This window comes from Puntigrus tetrazona, chromosome 11, assembly GCF_018831695.1.
Source record: "Puntigrus tetrazona isolate hp1 chromosome 11, ASM1883169v1, whole genome shotgun sequence".
NCBI classification, from domain to species: Eukaryota; Metazoa; Chordata; class Actinopteri; order Cypriniformes; family Cyprinidae; genus Puntigrus; species Puntigrus tetrazona.
The window spans coordinates 4,106,516-4,125,798 of NC_056709.1; the positions used below are offsets into that span (position 1 = coordinate 4,106,516).

At 36.7% G+C, this 19,283-nt stretch overlaps 1 protein-coding gene across 41 annotated transcripts in view; it reads left to right on the plus strand.

Moving 5' to 3' along the window:
- adgrl2a (adhesion G protein-coupled receptor L2a) overlaps nucleotides 1-19,283 on the plus strand; it is a 91,663-nt gene that overhangs the window by 45,587 nt on the left and 26,793 nt on the right. For 26 of the 41 annotated variants that reach the window (XR_006252088.1, XR_006252089.1, XM_043252219.1 and 23 more), the window contains exons 4-10: nucleotides 104-213; nucleotides 4,913-4,927; nucleotides 5,887-6,687; nucleotides 13,020-13,313; nucleotides 14,605-14,708; nucleotides 15,214-15,399; nucleotides 18,433-18,471. Coding sequence is in view for 39 of the 41 variants with exons in the window: in XM_043252219.1 (XP_043108154.1) it covers nucleotides 104-213; nucleotides 4,913-4,927; nucleotides 5,887-6,687; nucleotides 13,020-13,313; nucleotides 14,605-14,708; nucleotides 15,214-15,399; nucleotides 18,433-18,471 (1,549 nt within the window). In the remaining 2 variants the exon portion in view is untranslated. The remainder of the gene's footprint in view (nucleotides 1-103; nucleotides 214-4,912; nucleotides 4,928-5,886; nucleotides 6,688-13,019; nucleotides 13,314-14,604; nucleotides 14,709-15,213; nucleotides 15,400-18,432; nucleotides 18,472-19,283) is intronic. The other 15 variants (XM_043252200.1, XM_043252232.1, XM_043252233.1 and 12 more) reach the window with 3 other exon arrangements.

Sequence of the window (19,283 nt, forward strand, 5' to 3'; positions counted from 1 at the left end):
ATTCTTTTGCTACATCCAGAGCATTCCTTTAAACCCTGGTGTGAATAGCTTCCATTTCTATTTCACTCGTTTGATTACTTTTATCTTTTCCCACTCCGTCCAGGTGTAACAACAGAACACAGTGCATCGTCATCACTGGACCAGATGTTTTTCCTGACCCCTGCCCAGGAACATATAAGTACCTTGAAGTCCAGTATGAATGTGTTCCCTACAGTAAGTACAAGCCATCTTTTTAAATATATATATATATATTTTTATGGTAACCCTTTTATGAGTGTGCCTTAAAATTTATTTCTCCAGGATTCAGTTTTTGTCTTCGATAATACAGTGTTTATAAAACATGCACACTAGGCAATTAATCCAGCATTAAGAATGGGTTTAATAATTTTTTTTTGCCAATACTCAACATAAATAAAAGAGTAAAAAAAAAAGACAAACCTAAACCATCACCGGCACGGCTAATTCACTTTTCTAAGTCAGTGTTAAATAGATCACTTGTGAGTAGTTAAGTGGTTTCAGTTGATTGTAGTATAAATACAGCTCTATCTGCAAGGTCCAACTTCTGGTGAGTCATTATTGCAGAAAATTGCGGACTACACGCAGTGAAAGTGAATTGTAATTGAAAAGCACAAGGCAGGAGATGGATACAAGATGACTTCCAAGTCACTGAATATCCCTTGGAGTACAGTTAAAGCAACAATTAAGAAATGGAAAGAGTATGGCACAGCTGTAAATCTACCTAGACCGTACTCGAAAAATGAGTGACCGTGCAAGGCTGGGGAGAGAGACCACCAGGAGACCAATGATTTACAGGCTTCACTGGCTGAGATGGGAGACTGTGCTTACAACAACAACTGTTGCCTCGATGCTTCTCTAGTTTTATGACAGGGAGCCAAAGATAAAGCTACTGTTGTTTAAAAAATAAATAAATAAATAAATAAATAAATAAATCAACATACAACATCTTGGCTGCAGTTTACCAGAAGGCATGTGGGAGATTTTCAAACCAGGTGCAAAAAACTGCATTTGAAAAAATCACATTATTACAATAGGAAACTAAACAAAAATATAATAACAATTATAATAATTCAATCAAATGATTAATCACAATCAATTGCATCCAATATATATCATAATTTATATTTATAATTTATATTTATATACATCATAATTTTGTGTACTGTGTATTTGAATTCATTGTCATCATTTAACAGGACTAATAATAACGACAGCAACAAATACTTTTATAGGCACTGTATTATCAATATCAGTGTTTGCAAGAAAATATTATATAATATTCTGCAGTTTATGTCTGATGATTTGTAATTAGTGTTCTTTCTTGCATTTATTCACCTACTGCATTCTTTTTAGTTCCTTCTTTCTTGCTCTTTAAACATATATAGTCATTTTTACAAAAATAAGATGAGCCCTAAGTGTCAGGAAAACAGTGACGCATCTTTGATGCAGCATTTCATTTATGGCAAATCTAAGCTTAAAACTTAAAACACTATTCGTTTGCTACCTTGCAAGCACTGCTATTTCCTTTAGGAAAGCAATTGTTATTCATGTATTTTCTTTATGATGCAATGCTTTATTCTAATAATGCACAGTTTTTAGTGTTTGATTTGTATCTTGAAACCTTGTGCAGGTGTGATTGTAGCACACAGAGCTGGGTACAAAATGCCTTGTTTAAATTTTGATGTTCTTTCATAAAGCTAAAATGTAAGCTGTTAAATGTAAACCATTTCCATGCGCTTTTCTCCATGTGAAAACATACTTTTTAGCAGTCTTTCATCTATCAGGAACATTACAGCGATGCGCGCTACATGAAAGCAAAGCAGCATTCTCTGACGTCCAGTCTTTGCACATATAATCGCTTAGAGACAGACCAGCATGATTTCTTTGGCCTTAAAAAAAAAGATTTGGCCAAGCAAAGATATGCCAGCTTTATGCCAACTAATAAACAGACCAAAGATGTTTTTCGTTAGTGCTTGATCATTGTGTTTGCTCGTAAGAAACCGCAGCTATACGACTGTCAGAAAAGACAAATGACTGCACATGGATCTAACATGAACAAACTCCAAACAAACGCCTCACTTCTATTCTCAGATTTCCCATTACATTAAGAGTATGGATTGTTTTGCTCCATTAAACAATTAGATAGTAATATTATTCTCTGATTGAATTGTCTCGTCTTCTCAGAGAATGTTTCCAGAGACTTCACATACCAGACGGGGTCCTCCGCCGCATATTTCCCACAACGAACCCGAAATAACAAAGGCCCGCTGGATTTTAGTGCTTAGCATTAGTCCGTATCTATTGGTTATTGAAGTCAAAATCCCACACAAAATGTTTAAAGCTGTTGTTTCAAGAAGTATCATGTTTTTTAGCTTTTCTCCAGGACTATCTATGATTGTTCACATTTCTTTTCTGATGTAAGCACCTTCACAGAATACGTTTTTGTGTTGTTGTTGTTTTGTTTTTTTGTCTTAATGTTTTTGCATTACCTCCTCTAGGCATTTCCAGGCGGTCCGTAACAGTTTTATTTACTAATCACAGTTTGACTCCCTAGGACGGCAGAGCCCTCATGTCACCCTCAGGCTGCTGAATGCTGTTTTTGACTGGAAGTGATTTTCTTATTTGGTCTTGTTTGGTTGCAACAGTGGAATGTTCATGATGTTCTTTGGCTGACGGTATCTCAGAGAACAGGATTTGTCCCGGTATTAAGTGTACTGCATACTCCGGAATCTGTCCAGATTTTGCTGAGTAAACTAGAAATTATTTGCCCTGTGGATGGATGTCACCATAATTTCATTAGTTTTGACCTACCTCATCTATCTATCTATCTATCTATCTATCTATCTATCTATCTATCTATCTATCTATCTATCTATCTATCTATCTATCTATCTATCTATCTGTCTGTCTGTCTGTCTGTCTGTCTATCTATCTATCTATCTATCTATCTATCTATCTATCTATCTATCTATCTATCTATCTATCTATCTAATATATCGATCTTATAATTACCTAAAATTCTGTTTGTGGGTACAAACTAATGAAACACTGCATTATCTGCAGGTGAATCTGATGTAAACATGTATGTTAAACCCAAATTCAAAAATGCTCTAAATTATAAAATATAATTTCCATGAAGAAACTGAAACCAATTTTATGGACCATTAAGGTTTTCTTGTATTATAACATTATTTTCAGGACAATTAAGCACATTTCCCTATCAAAATTATTATTACTGTAATGCATCCAGAAAGGAGGTTTTTTTGTTATTGCAGTTTTCATCATTTTCTAAGGTGACTCTCATTAGGCTGTCATTAATGTATTACAATATTATAGTATTACTTTATTAAATCAGCATAAAAGCAGCACAACAAATATTATCGTAACTATTAAACATTTGTATGTATTATGGGCAAGTAAAATTACAATGGCATTACTTATAATGTGAAATATAGTGTTCAAATAAAACGCTAATGGTCCTACAAACAAATAGAAATAATGTTTTACAAATTCTATTTCATTATTTCATTTTCTTTGTTCTGGGCAGGTTTCGTGAGGTTCATTCACATGCTAAACAGAACTCTTGAAGAAAACGGTGTCTTACAAAAATAAATAAATAGTTCTCATGTCTCATGGACATTGTGACCAGAGAACAGACACCATTAGTCGATCGATCATATTACATCTGAGAAATGTAGCTTTAGATTTTCTGAAATTTTCATGTTTTGGATTATTTAAGCCAATGCTAACGATGGCCTTCATGAGATAAAACTCCTGAAGACTGTCAAGATTCTGTTTATATGTATGTCTGCATTTTGTCTGTCTGTCTATTTATCTCTCTTTGTCTTTATCTGGTGCTATGTAGGGATTTGGAAGGACAGTGTATTGGCTCATATTGTGTATTGGAACACAGATAAAATGTAATTTTTAAGAATATTCTGGCCACTCATTTTAGTATAATTAAAGTAAAAGACATAAACTCTGATATGCCACATGTCTACCGTAACTAGTATAACAAAAGTGTGGTATATGTCAAGCCTTTTGATAGACTTGTGTCAGAACCAGACCAAAATGTAAAGTTAATATTGTTTTAAATATTACAAATTTACATACACATCATTGTAATTACAAAAAAAGAGTGATACTATTCAAAAGTATTTGTTCTACAAAAGAAAGCAATCAGGTATATTTGGAATGACATGAGGGCAAGTAAAAGGCTCATCTGGAAATCTTGGCAGACACATCATTTTCAAAAGTAAAATGCTTGCCAGACTCCTGCTGCCACACTGATCTGGACTGAAAGAAAAATTAAAGTGTGTCCCCTTAAAAAGTAAGAATATATTTTACAAACTTTATATGATGGAAATTGAAACCGCATACCGCCATACCGGACTGTTCAAGTGTTCGTATAATGCCTAGAAGGGCTGACAAGAACTCTGTGCTTGGAGAGGAACTGTAGAGTTGAGGAACAGCTTTATTTTTCTGGATTTGAGTTTCCCTCCAGCACAACTTACCATCTGTCCACCTGGAATTCATATTTCCCTGGTCGATGTCCCCGAGTTCTTATGAAAATCTATACGCTGGCCGCTATCTAGAATTCAGTCCGTGTATTTCCCCGCAGCTTTCCCTCGACAAGAGCAGATTGATTCGCGTTCAATGCCACATACGCTGTCCTTTTGTACTATGACAGAACCCCCTTTAACCTGGCTCTCTTTCATGTGTTGAAGGTGTCTAACTGCGATCTCTTCCTCCTCTGACAGCTGTAGCTCTGTGCATAATGCCCGTAACCTCATGACATGTTAACTGCATGTGATCATGGACATGATGGTTAATTCATTTTAATCTCTTTTTCCCCCTGCACTCCTTTCATTCTCTCTTCCAACGCTTAAAATAGAAGTGGAGCAAAAAGGTAAATCACTGACACAATCAGCTCCTTGTTTTTCTTTCTTTAATATATTTATTTATTTACTTTATTTTGTGGTTGTAAAACCTTCCTGTACCCACTCTTGCTGTTCCGATAGCAGGCAGTAGCAGAAAGGGTCTTGTATTTTAGTAAAGGTCAGTGCACGAGCAGCAATCGGAGGGAAGCTTTGAAAGAAAGCGATAAAGCACAAGTTAAATGTTAGCGGTAATGCCCCATTTCCCCCTCCACTTCCTGTCCTCCACACTCTTTTATTGCCTGTTCGAACCCCAGCCCCACTTCACACTCCCAGCATGCTTTGGTAAGACGGTTTCTATAGGCTTACACTACCTCTACTGATTCTGGCTTTCCCTTTTTCTAATTTTCTGTCTTTCTCTCTGTCTCTCTGGCTCTCTCACTTTCTACATGTTTGACTATCATGTCTTGTTAAGAAGAAAGGAAATGCTTTATGCTGTAAAATGATTGCAACATTAGGCCCGTAGGAAAGACATAAAAAACTGTGGAAAAACTTGTCTCAGGACACAGACTGCCTGTATGCTGCTCTTCTCTTCAAGCCTTATTTAGTTGTCTGTTTTTATTTGCAGGGCAGATTTGTCGTATTCCTTCCTTTTTTCCTTTGTGTTTGGTTGTGGTTTGATTTTTTCCATCACTCCCCTTCAGTATGTCCAAGCAGCAGTGAGCCGAAACTGTTTGCTTACGGACACATAAAAACTGTTTTTGCTTCCGTTTTAAGCTTCAATAACCTTCAGATGCAGATTCTTCGCACCTTTTACTGCTTGTGAATGTGGGTAGCTGTTAGACTTCTTAGTGTGTGTTTCTGTCTTCACCGACTACCCAGTTATCAGAGTGATGTAGAGTCAGAAGGCACTTTGCCCTCTGCTTTCAACTAGCTCGAGCTGCGTTTGCTTACTTTTGACTGTTCTCTGCTCTGTTCTTCTCATCACTAGTTTTTGTTTGTCCCGGAACTCTGAAAGCGGTTGGAGATCCGTCATTTCTTTACGAGGCTGAGCAACAAGCGGGGTCGTGGTGCAAAGACCCTCTCCAGGCAGGAGACAAGGTTTATTTCATGCCCTGGACCCCTTACAGAACAGACACACTCATCGAGTACAACTCGCTTGACGACTTTCAAAACTCCCGACAGACCACGACGTACAAACTCCCCCACCGAGTTGATGGCACAGGATTTGTGGTGTATGACGGGGCGGTGTTTTTCAACAAGGAAAGGACACGTAACATTGTCAAATTTGACCTTCGGACCAGAATCAAAAGTGGGGAAGCGATTATAAATAATGCTAACTATCATGACACCTCACCGTACAAGTGGGGTGGGAAAACAGACATCGACTTGGCGGTTGATGAAAACGGCCTCTGGGTGATCTACGCTACCGAGCAGAACAATGGCATGATGGTGATCAGTCAGCTCAACCCCTACACCCTTCGCTTTGAGGCTACTTGGGATACCACCTACGACAAGCGGTCGGCCTCCAATGCTTTCATGATCTGTGGGGTTCTGTATGTGGTCCGATCCACATACGAAGACAACGAAAGCGAAGTCAGTAAGAGCCTCATCGACTACATGTACAACACCAAACAGAACCGAGGTGAATACGTCGACATCCACTTCCCTAACCAGTACCAGTACATCGCCGCTGTGGAATACAACCCACGAGACAACCAGCTGTATGTGTGGAATAACTTCTACATCCTGCGGTACAATCTGGTGTTTGGTCCACCTGATCCAGCTCACGGTAAGCCTCGAATCTCCAATCCGTCTAGCCACACACACACACAAACACACACACAGAGTCCCTCTGGATATCTGTTTAAGTGGTCGCGAGATTTCAGCCACTGAGTTGGTATTCCTCTAGCTCCCGAGTCTGTGTGTCAAATGTCACGGATGACTGATTTTTAATTTCAGATTTAATATGTGCTTGATGTATTCCGGAAACCTTTCTCGAGTGCAAGCAACATCTTAGAGTGGAGTGGTGGGTCTCTGCAGTAAACAACATCATAGGCGTTGTTAGCATATAATAAGAGACGCGTCCCCTGAGGTTTCAAAAGACAGAGCCATTCCTCCCCAGCGTTTAGACTCTTGAGGCTAAACTCCCTCCTACTGCCCCACTGAGAAAGGCTCCGCTTCCCTCATTGGTAGAGGGTTACCTGTCTGGACAGGTACGTAGGCAGCCTTGCGGTTGATCACCCCCAAAAGAGTAGCTCTCAGGCGCCTCAAAACAAACAACTCACACTTTTGCTCGAAGGCCTCTCAATGTGTCTGTGTTGAGAGACGGCTCTCCGCTGAGACCGGATCAGTCCCGAAGGTCACGTCAGCATAGCCTGTTTTTAATTTAGCTGTCAAGAGCTAGGACAGGATGGCCATACTATGTGTCAGATCATCTTTACATTGAAAAAATAATAACCGTAATTACCATAATCCCAGCTCAGCCTAGCAGCCGAGACTCTTGCATTACTCCAGAAAGACTTGGCTAAATGTAGAGGTCAAACAACTTTACTAAGATTAGTGGGGCTTAAGAATTTTAAAATATGAGTGTCTTTCTTCTGCGGAGACCCAGTGGTGTCTACCTTACTGATGAATCTGTTCATGTGCAGATACTGAGCAGATTAACTGTACCCAGGGTTGTCATAAAAATATGCCCCTAATGAGTGCACTTTGGATAAAGTTGTTTTGGATAAAAGCATCCGCTAAATGACAAGATATTACTTTGTATTTATTTGTGGCCTGCTTACAGCATTTAAAAGCACCTCAAAGGCTACCTAATAACCAACATCATAGGTATGCTTCTGATATGAAGGCTGCAACCTTTTTAACTGGCCAAATTAAAGGTACTGTCACATGTCACATCATTCACAGAATGCAATCTCAGAATGCAATGAGAAAAGAAGCTGTCTGTATGTGTGTGTGTATATATATATATATATATATATATATATATATATATATATATATATATATATATATATATATATATATATATATATATGAAATAGGTTTGTATGTGTGTATGTGCATATTACTAGAGTATTAGACATTTATTGATGCTAATTAAGCACATATTAATGCTGTATTCTACATAACCTTATTCTACATCTCCAATTCTACCCAATACCCAGATTTAACAACTACTTTACTAACTATTATTAACTATTATTAGGAAAAGTCGGAGTTAGTAGTTAACAAGTGTTACCTATTCTGAAGTGTTATTGATTTTTTTTTGTATATGCAGGGCTTAACAAACCACACATTTTTCAGAGAAGATTTCCTCTTATTTTAAATCACGCAAGGAAATGTCCAGAAAATGGCAGTACATTACCAGAAAATTACCAGTACATTTTGGCATTTTCATCATGTATGTTTTATTAATTGGTGAGAAGCATATATATCACAGTGTACCTTAGCAACATGTTAATTCCTTGCCATATTGAAAGCAATTTTAATTTGTGTCATCTATGCACTTCACATGAGGAATGTTATTTTGCGCTCTCTGCAAATCATTTACTTTAGGTTCCGATGAGGTTACATTTCTCATAAGATGCTGCTTTAAAAGGTGCCTATGTAGACTGCAAGGCAGCTCAATAGCTTTTGGAACAGAGCCAAAACACCTCTCCGAAGGCTGTGTATGACATTAATAATCACATTACTATCGGCACTACTTATTATATCAGACTTATTTTAGAGCTCAGGATAGAATCATCTGAGTCATTCTTAGCCTGTGCTAGCAGCTTTCCTTTAGCCTGAAGCGATTACTGCCACTGAATTAAAACCATCGAGCAAATTCATCCCTGCACAAGCAAGCAATTAAGTAAGAAATATCAACTCAATATCACTTCAGATGCAAAGTATTAGGGCTCAGATCTAAAATTCATTGAACGTTTCTCTGGGGTGTTACCTCGGAGGGTTCAAATCTTTCATTAAGGAAATGTTATCACATTGTTACCACAATGTATCCACTTGTGGTTCACACTTGTACGATGTGGCTGATTGAATGTGCCTGTGTATGTTCTGCCTCTCTTTTAGCCGCCTGTAAAGGAAGTAATTAGCTCTACAATCAGTGCTGATGAAGGACAAAAACATGCTAATTTCACTAGCATTAGCTCCTGTGCAGTGCACGGGTTGAACGATACCCCCCATCCCCACTTGAATCTAATCTGCCATCATTTGTATACTGATGTGTTTTCTCTATTTTAGATGTGGTGATTATCTCATCATCTCAATAATCAGCTCACTCACACAGCCGTCAGAGTTGTGCTCCGCAGAGTTGATGTTTGCTCCACTTTACTTTGATAGCTGTGGAATTACCTTGATTTTGAGACACTGCTACAATGAACCACTAGAGTATGTACAATATGATAAGCCCTTACCTGACTTTATAGGATGAAATCCCCCCCGTTTAAGTCAGAGGGTAACAAAAATGACCGTGTTAATTGTTAGGCTATTCATGCAAATCACATAACATGCAATCATATTGTATTTATGTGCTATATTATGGCATGTAACAGTTGATATGATCTGAAAAAAAAAAAAAAAATCCAGATTAGATTTAGATTTTAGATGTTAGATTTATACCAGATAAGATTATGTCACAATAATCAATTATTTCATTTAGAAATGGCATATTACTAGAATATTACTTATATTAGGGGTAATAAAAAACATATTAATGCTTTATTCTACATGGTTATATTCCACATCTCTAATCCTACCCAATACCTAATCTTGAAAAACTACCTTACTAACTATTAATATATATATATATATTTATTTATTTATTTTAAATCTATGAAATGTGAAGTTTTAAAACGGATTCAGTGTTAAATAAATGAATAAACTAAAATAAATACATGAAATATGCCAGAAAGGTTACCAGCTAGTTTTAATATTTATTTTAAACTAACTGGTATTTTAAACTGACACAAAAGGCAGTTAACATTTATTATACTGTTAGTACAGATACTCCACTAAAATAACAATTCCTTGTTTTGTTGCAAGTAAGAATGCATTTGAGATTCATTCTACTTTCAAAATACTACTTAATAGCAGTTGTGTACAAAATGCAATGTATCAGTGGACTGTAAACCACATACCTGCCAGAATGCTTGCTTGTTTGCTGGCTTGATAGATTGTTCCATCATGTGGAATGCTGGCACAACATATTAGGATGACATCTCATAAAGATCCTAAATAGCATCATATGCGCCGTTTGCTGAAAGAGAAAATGATTAAAACCAGCAGCATATTGATACTGGAATCATCTTTCATAATGGGGAATCATCTTGATGTGGAGGAGACAGACAGCATTTATATTTGCCATCTGAATCGGGGTGGAAAACACACATTACGCTGCTTGCCACTTAATCTCATTTTTGCTCATCATTAATGGAATTAGTTTGACACTGATTGTGATAATTGCCATGTGATATTACACTGCTGATGGTTAGTGAAATTTATGCAGAGCCTTCTCTGCTCCTGCCTAAAAAAATATACTGTTTTGTGTTCAGAAGTCCACTAATGGATTTGGCTTTATTTTAGTCTGGCTTCTACTGCCACTTGGAGAGATTGCTCAGTGGCCTCTGTTTTTGTTAAGGACCTCCCTTGAATTAAAAAATTATTACAATTGCTAATGCTGCTACATAATTATTAGATGCAAATTTCCATCTTTGATGTGAGTTTAACCTTCTCCCTTTGCCCGAAAAGTCTCATTCTTTTGCTCTTTGTGACATCGGTCAAACCTTTGTTACCAGCCCTCCAACATTTAACCCAGTGCCCAGTCAGCCCTCATTTAGGGTTATTCTCAATTGGATGGATACATCCTTGATAGACTGTATCCTTAATACACCAGTCCCTAGACTACGTCTCAGCATTAAATGTTACAATGAGACAATCTAGTAATTTGGAAATGAGTGTCTTTACTTACTTTCTGCAAACTCGAAAATGTATATTTTTGAATGTTAGCAGTATATATTTGGCTACATATGTATGGGTTTTCTAACTCAGCACTTAGTAATTCTCATGATACAGAGAAATGCAGTCCCAAGCATGTATTTCCAATGATCCAAGCTTATTTTTAATACTTCTAAATGGTTTCAGTAAGAGAAATGTTTTTTTTTTAATTAATCGTTTTAACTCAACATAAAAACTGGTCACTGGAAATTCTCTACCATGCTGGAACTAGTACTTAGGTGCTTATCACCACAGCTTCATTTGAATATTTAGTTTGAAATTGTTCTCTGTTGCGAAGGTAATATTTCTTCTTTTTTTGACATTGAACTGAAGGTTCCTTTGAGCATAATGCGAGTCAGACACATTTTCATTACGGCACTACAGACATACTTATCTTAAAAGAAACTGCCTTTGTTATAACAAAGAGAAAATTAATACTTCTGCCTATAAATCAGATTTCAAAGGCATTCTGTAAAATAATAACAGACACCTAGGTGCTATGAGACAGCTGAGTAAGTATCCATTTACTGCCCGCATGTTCAGTTTTGAAGGACCACAATCCATAATCGACACCACGCCAAAATTATACATAAAGCACAAAGGACAATAGTGTCAAAGTTAGAAAAACATCTTTCACAAAAGTTCCTCTGTGTTAAGACTTTTTAACCCTAGCATATATTGTTATGTTAATATTATTGTTATGGTTTTCTGGTGTAAGAAAAGTACTTTGCAACAAAGTATCATCTGTGCTATAGCAAAGTATTTTTTTCTAAAGTTTATTTTTCTTTCTTCATGAAATGGTCTCTTAAGCATATTTAATCTCCTTGTCTCTTGCTCAGATTTTTTCTCTCTGTCTACATTAAGAAGCAATAGATTAATCAAAGATTATTTACACAATGTCCCCTTTTGGAATGGGCACAGTTTTTTTTTTTTATATATATATATATGTATGTGTGTGCGTGTGCATGTTATAACGCTTGAATGGCTTTTCTTTTTGGGTCACGTAATCTAAGCATGTGGCATTTGGATAATGTTACCCAACAGACAAATAGTTTTTTGAAGCATTATTTTTAGTCTACAGTTATAGTAAAATGGTTTGTGAATGTGGTTTCCTGTTGACTTTAACAGGCTTCTCTCATCTGTGGTTTAATTCTGGAACATTGAGCTGAAGCTTGTTTTACAGCCATCATGACGAACAGCCAGAATCTGGGAGTGAAAAGCCAATAATGGCACACCAGTCATGCCAACCGTGTCAAAACTCACACACATGGGTGAAAACCGTAAAGATCGGGGTCTGCAGGTAAAGGCGTTGCAGCTGCTTTTGCTCAGTTTTTATCTGAACCAGAGCTCTGGCTGGTCAGTTGACACTAATTCACAGTAGGTCACATCTAACCTCAAAAAGAAAGTCTTTTCTTTCACTTGATCGGTCTTTTCCACCTCACAAACATACATGGAGCTGCTCTCACACCCATACTGTGCTAAAATCTCTCACACTTCTATGGACCATCGGTTGGTTTCTTGGCTGCACGCTGTCGTTCACACAATCAGGTTAGCCGGTAAAAGCGGCGGGTGAAGTTCAGAGGGTTTTCTGAGTTTATCCATATTTGTGGTTGGCGATATGGAGTCAGGTACAGGATGAACCAATGCAAACTGCAAGGAAGTGGAGTTATCTGGGACTCAAACCCCTTCATGTATGAGTCTCCTTATGATTATCCTTATGTAACTTCCCAGCTATGAAAAACATAATTACATTTTGGAAATAAAACATGCATATTTTTCGGTGTAAAGTGTGGCCTGCAATATTTGCTCAGTTTACTCTGATATATGTACCATATTTTTCTTGCCTGAGGAATTACGTTAGTTATATATTAAGATTATGAAATATAGACACAGGAACAAAGAAACTGAGGGTGAGAGAAAATATATGTTCAAAAACTGTGCGATTCAGCTCTTTAATAAGCTCCTGAGATATAATAGAGCTTGAGATCTTGTATGCAAGCAGAATATTTTTTACTTCATAATTATTCTGTTTTATTAAGCACTATACAATCTTGACAACAGAACCGGTGCCCAAAACAGGGCATAATTTGTGCAACAGCTAATTTTGCTTATTATTCTTTTTAGCACCACCAATCTCAGAGGCATCCACAACACCCAAGTTACTAAAACCAACCACCACTACAACAACCACTGCTCAACCGAGAGGTCAGGTGACTACAGTTACCACTACAGGGACCAGAGCTGTTAATAAGACACCCAAATCGCCGGCTGTACTTCCCCAAACCACCACGCCTCCTCCGCTGGAGTCTTTCCCTCCACCGGAGCGCTTCTGCGAGAGCGTAGAGCTCAGGGACATTCTGTGGCCGCAGACGCAGAGGGGCATGCTGGTGGAACGACCCTGCCCCAAAGGAACCCGAGGTGGGTGCATGTACCTGTTGAAGTGTAACACGCTGCACTTTTCCACTCGGGACTCTTTGAATTGCTATCAGTCACACACAAGCTGATATGCATTTGGCCTCTAGGTGAAGAGAAATGTGTCTATTCTCTTAGGATCGGACATTTGAATAAAGCAATAAAGCCATGAGAGGCCATGCGTTGCAGTGATTTTATATTTAGCTATAATCTTGTTAGCGAAGGTGTTTACTTTTAAGAATAAATCTAATAATTAACATGTATTTATGCCAATGTATTTATTTGGCATGTCCTAAGGCTTTTGTACTGAGATAGTAAAAATCTTTATTGGTGCTTTATTTCCATAGCGAATATGGGTTACACTTTATTGTAACATATTTATAAACTGAGAAATATAAATTAACTACCAGTGTAAAATTACATAATTTAATTACAAAGTAATTGTAATCATTTACAGTTACCGAGAAAACATAAAGTTTGATTAAATTACAGTTATTTATGAAAAGGTTAATAATTACAAAGCGGTTAAATATGTTTACCCCAGTATTTCGATTTCAATTCAAAACCAATACCATAACTTGTTGATAACTTATGATGTAAAACAAGGTGATAAATTCTGATTTTATAGTAGCTGTGCTTTAAAATTCAATTATTATTATAATCTTAATTTAAGTGAAAGCTTTAGAAAGTCTAAAAGTAGTCAAAGTTGAGGATGATTTTAAGGTTAACCGGCTGGCTTTAATATTTTTTAAACGATTAACATATAAAAACATTAGAAATTTTGTAAAGTAATCAAATGTACTAAGTTACATTGAATAAAGCAATTTAAATATTATTATGTTTCACATTTTAAATAGGTTAACTTGTGGTTTGTAACAGTATTACATTTCCATAGTAACCGTCCCGACACTATACTTCATATACTTAGGTTAGGAAGAGGGCTTCCTTAGGTTAGTTGAATGTAGTCATGTATAATTTATTGTACATGTAACATATAAGAGTAACGTGAGCTCAAAAATGTTCCATAAAATGCACATTTACTTTCTTTTTTACAGTGATTAAACATACAAAATTGACTAAAATTAAAATTATACAACATTAGTACAAAGAGTACAAAACAACAAGAAGTATAGTAAATGAATAGTAATGTACAAAATAGTAAACAGTGCAGTATCTTTACAGCAAAAAAAAATGCCTTTAAGAATACATTGTATGACAGACAATCCATATCATATTTATTTATAAAAGATTGCCCATACTAGTGATGATGAAAATTATGTTGTCTTTATTTAAACAGGCACTGCCTCTTACCTGTGCGTTCTGTCCACTGGGACCTGGAACCCAAAAGGCCCAGATCTGAGCAACTGCACATCCCACTGGGTGAATCAAGTCGCACAAAAGGTTTGTAGTTCCAGAGTATATCTGTCCTTGCAGAACAAGGAGCAAAAAAAAGTGACAGTCTTTAGAGCATAACATCATAAAAATAAAATACTCTCCTGTGCCATATTTTGGAGCTCATTCTTTCTGTTATCACTTGTTAAGATGAAGACACACAGCCTTCAAACATCCAACAGGGATCTTGCAGATTGATCTGTGTGTGCACTTTTGCGTTAATGCGAGATGCTTCCTGTAAATAGAATAGATGTGCACAATGGGACACCAAACGTCCTACCATACACCCACAAAAATGAACTAAAGGAGCAGAAATGCTCCAGCCATTGAAACCCAGGAAGTGTTTCCAAATGCTCTTCCAAAGTGTTACCAGTTTCTAATGATAGCTGTAATTGCTCGCGGGGGCTGTTGCTGACTCAGCGTGATGATGTCATAATGGTAGTCAGGAGCCTCGTAGATACAAAATGATATTTTTCAGAGCCATGCTGTGAGGTTAATTTGTGTAATCTCTCAGATCCGGAGCGGGGAAAACGCAGCCAACCTGGCGAACGAGCTGGCCAAACATACCAAAGGAGCCATCTTTGCCGGTGACATTAGCTCTACCATGAGGCTCATGGAGCAGCTGGTGGATATTCTAGACGCTCAGTTACAGGAACTGCGACCCAGCGAGAAAGACTCCACCGGCCGCAGCTTCAATAAGGTATTAACAGGATTTCATTTTAAACATGACTTTTTAATAAGCAGCAGCATGCCGTGGATGTTTCAGAGGCACTTTGCTTTAAAGGACACTTGCTTCAAAAAGACTGCATCAAACCCATTGTGTTACACCCCATTGTGCTTTTAGACAATTTAAAAAAGTATAAATGCACAGACTGAAGTAAATCACTCAGTGGAAAAATTAGTGTTAGTGTTCAGAATTTCAAAATCAGAATTAGTGTTTTCCGACACACAGGGTGATGAGCATGCCCAAGATGCTCGAATGATATGCTTTCTCTGGTGCGAATCAGTACATGTCTTTTCATGTTATATAGTTGAGGTAACGTTTGAGGACTTTAATTGTATAAAAGTGATAATAAGGTTGAAGCCGTCGTAACAGCTTTTAAATGCGTGAATGTAAATGTGTGACAAAGTTGACATGAACGAAAGATTAAGAAATAATGAATCTCTAGGAAATGAATGTAGATGCAAATATAAGTGGTATGTGACAAAGGGGCCTGTGGTAACTCAACAACAGAGTAATATGTCCCAGTATTAGCACACTATCTGGCAGACTCATGCTCTCACATCACCAGAACAGTACATATTTTACTGCAAGTATGCAAATTACAGTGCAGACACTTTCTGAAAATAGGTCACAAGGAGAAGAATGGAGCCAGTTATCAGTCTACAAAAATTATTAGCTGCTTTTATGCAAAACCTATGCATTGCATTTAAAATACATATGAACGACTGCTTTATGTGCTGCATTCTAAACCTATTGGATACAACTGGATGCAGTGTTATGTAACAAATACTTCAACCATTAGGAATCTTGAGGGCATACATTCATCAAATTTGAGCTTTAAATATATATATATATATATTCTGCAATGTTCTAAGGCTACTGGGAATGAATATTAGCTTTTAAAGACATAGTTCAACTAAATTTTAAATTCTGTCATCATTCACTCATAAGACTTTTGTGTACAAATACTTTTTGAAGCTTCTCTTTGAAGCTTCAAACAGTTTGACATTGTAAAAGTATGAATTGAGTAGTGTAGTCCCAGTTTTCTTAGGGGACACACTATGTTGAACAGATTTAATTTAGGCTTTTATTCAAATGTAAACACTGCTCAGTGCACATAAAAAGAACACATTAAATATGGACAAAGGCAGCACAACATGCACATACAAGAACAAAATTTGTTGGTTCTTGCACATCCAGCAGAGCTTCTGTTTATTTATTTATTTTTTATGTTACATGATCTATGCAAGTTGGTTAGTATTTAAATGTGAATCTAAATTAAATTAAAAAGCGAGCTTGTCTTATTAAACTGTTTGATTTAGATGTTTTAATTTTATAATGTTGTTTGGAAGCACATGACAGAAAGGAAATGATAAAAGATTTTTGGGTGAACTATACCTTTAAGTTTATAGGCTTTGAGAGCATATTCAAAGTGTTTGAAGTAGCACTCGTTTGGTTAAATACTGAGACAGAAACCTCTTTCTTGGCTACTGTGTTGTCTGTATGGCTTTTTGTGTGTTTCATTCATTAAAGTCAAAGAAGTGGGAGGATATCAAATGGCTGGAGCACAGGCTGTACTCACTAAGAGTGAAGCCTTTCTTTTAAATGAATTTCATAGTTACAGGCCAGTGGAAGGGACTGAAGGCAAAGAGTTTGGATCTCCCAGTGCACTATATCTAGAATTACATGTCTCATCGAGCCAGATGGACATCAGTCAGTGTAATTTTCATGAACAGGACATGTTTCAGGACCAACATCCTTGGTTTAAGCAATAAGCTATTACTCTAAAGCGTAATACCAAACTTTATGTCGTAAATAAAAGATTTATTTACCTTGACCTCACACTCTTTCAGTGAGCAATGGCCCTAAACTCTTTTTCTAAACCATTAACTATGAATATTGCATCAATAATGTCCAGATTTTCTGCTTTTTAATAGTTTAGTAAGTTAGTTGTTAAGTTTAGCTATTAAATAGGATTTCAGGATACAGTTTTGGTCATGCAGAATATAAGCTTTATTGTAAGTATTGAAAAATAGCCAGTGTGTTAATAGGCACGCTAATAGCAAATTAGTTAATAGTGAGGACTTGTCTCTATATTAAAGTGCTACCTAAAATACTAACCATAAATTTTAATTTTGACCTCAAAATCCCAACCCTGCTCCTTCACCTAGTATAAACTCACTATCCAGATCCTGTAAAAGAAAAGTTTAACTTTGATTTGAACGTCCTATTAGAAACATCAGTTTAATCCCCAACTTTTATCCCTAATCAACAATTCTAAATCCTATCCCAAAAATCTCAAGATCTAACCCAGTGCCCAGTTAAATATTTAAATTGAATATTTACTTTCTAACCTAACCTATCCAACCCCAATCTGTTTTCCTAGTTTAGCTTCTAATTCTAAGAAACCATGATTTTGATCCTAGAACTAAACAGCACATTAATTTAAACAGTTTATAAAACGTATTGTTTTGAATTTAAAGATGTTTAATCTGTGTGTTGCTTAAAATTTGGAAACCTAAATTATATTTCCCAATTTGATCCTAAATCTCAAATCCTAAACCTTACTTATTATTCCAAAACCTTACATTTACAACTAATTTCTATCCCAAACCTATCCCAATTTTCCAAGTCCAATCCTCAACTCTGATCCTGATCCTATAGAGGTAAACCACGCATTGATTTAGGCAGTCTGCGTCGGGATATTGTTTTGCATATGTTTCATTTGCATATTTCAGATGCTAATGAGCTACTGATTCTATTTTTACTTGAAAGAGCACCTGAGGGTTTTGAAATCACCAGACTAAATGTGTTGTTCTGAAAGCAAGGCCACTCTGTACACCCCTACATTCATCCGTTACATGATTTCATCATAGCAGACCCAACTGCTATACTGTGTTTCTGAAGTGCTTGTGGATTGGAGAACCCATTAGTACACCATCAACCTTTCTAACTGTCTTTCTTTGGTCTGTTTTTGTTCTTGTGTGTGTCCTCTCTCAAATGAAAAAGCTTCAAAAGCGAGAAAGGACGTGCAGGGCGTATATGAAGGTATATCTGTGCTACGCTACTATGCTCTTCACTTGTTTCTGTACTTTCTCTTCTTCTTTTCCTGCTATTGTTTCTCAGCATGGTCCTTTGTCCTTTCATTCTCACTGTCGCCACAGCATTTCACTCCGCCTGTGTCCTCACTCCCGGAGGTTCAATATTTTCAGTGGATTGGAAATTGTGTGGCTGCAATTTTTATGCCCAGTTCATACCTTTTTATGTGTTTGTCGGTGGTCTGTTTATTTCTGTTCTCAGTTTCTTTATTGTCAAAGTCATGTGTTAATATCTGTTGACGTGTGCTTGAGTTGCAGGTTGGCAGTGCATGTTCTTATTGGTTGTAAAGGGTAGATGTCAATTTGTGGTGCTTGAAATTTATTGATTGCTACATTGGTTTTTCCACTGCATTTTAAACTGTTAAAAGATTTACTTAGACCTAGCAAAAATGAAAAATTTAAGTATGACAGGAGAGATTACATGAAAGGCAGGATTCTGTTTCAGAAAGGCAAATCAGTGTAAAATAAATCAGCGAATGTGAAACCCTAGACTGTGAAGATGCATATATCATCTTTTAATTTTTATTGGTGTGTAGGGGCAAAAATTATTTAGCATTGAGAGTAGTTGAAAATTATCATAAAAATGTAGGAAATTAGAGCTTTTGTGAGCTGAACAATAATTATCAAAGGAGACGACAAGTATGAATTGATATTTTAGTCTGGTGGTGTGTGTGTGCAGAGAATCAATGATTAAATAGTTTGAGAGCAAGTTTGTAAAGTGAAAAAAAAATTCCAAAATGTGCATTGCTAAAGTTAATCATG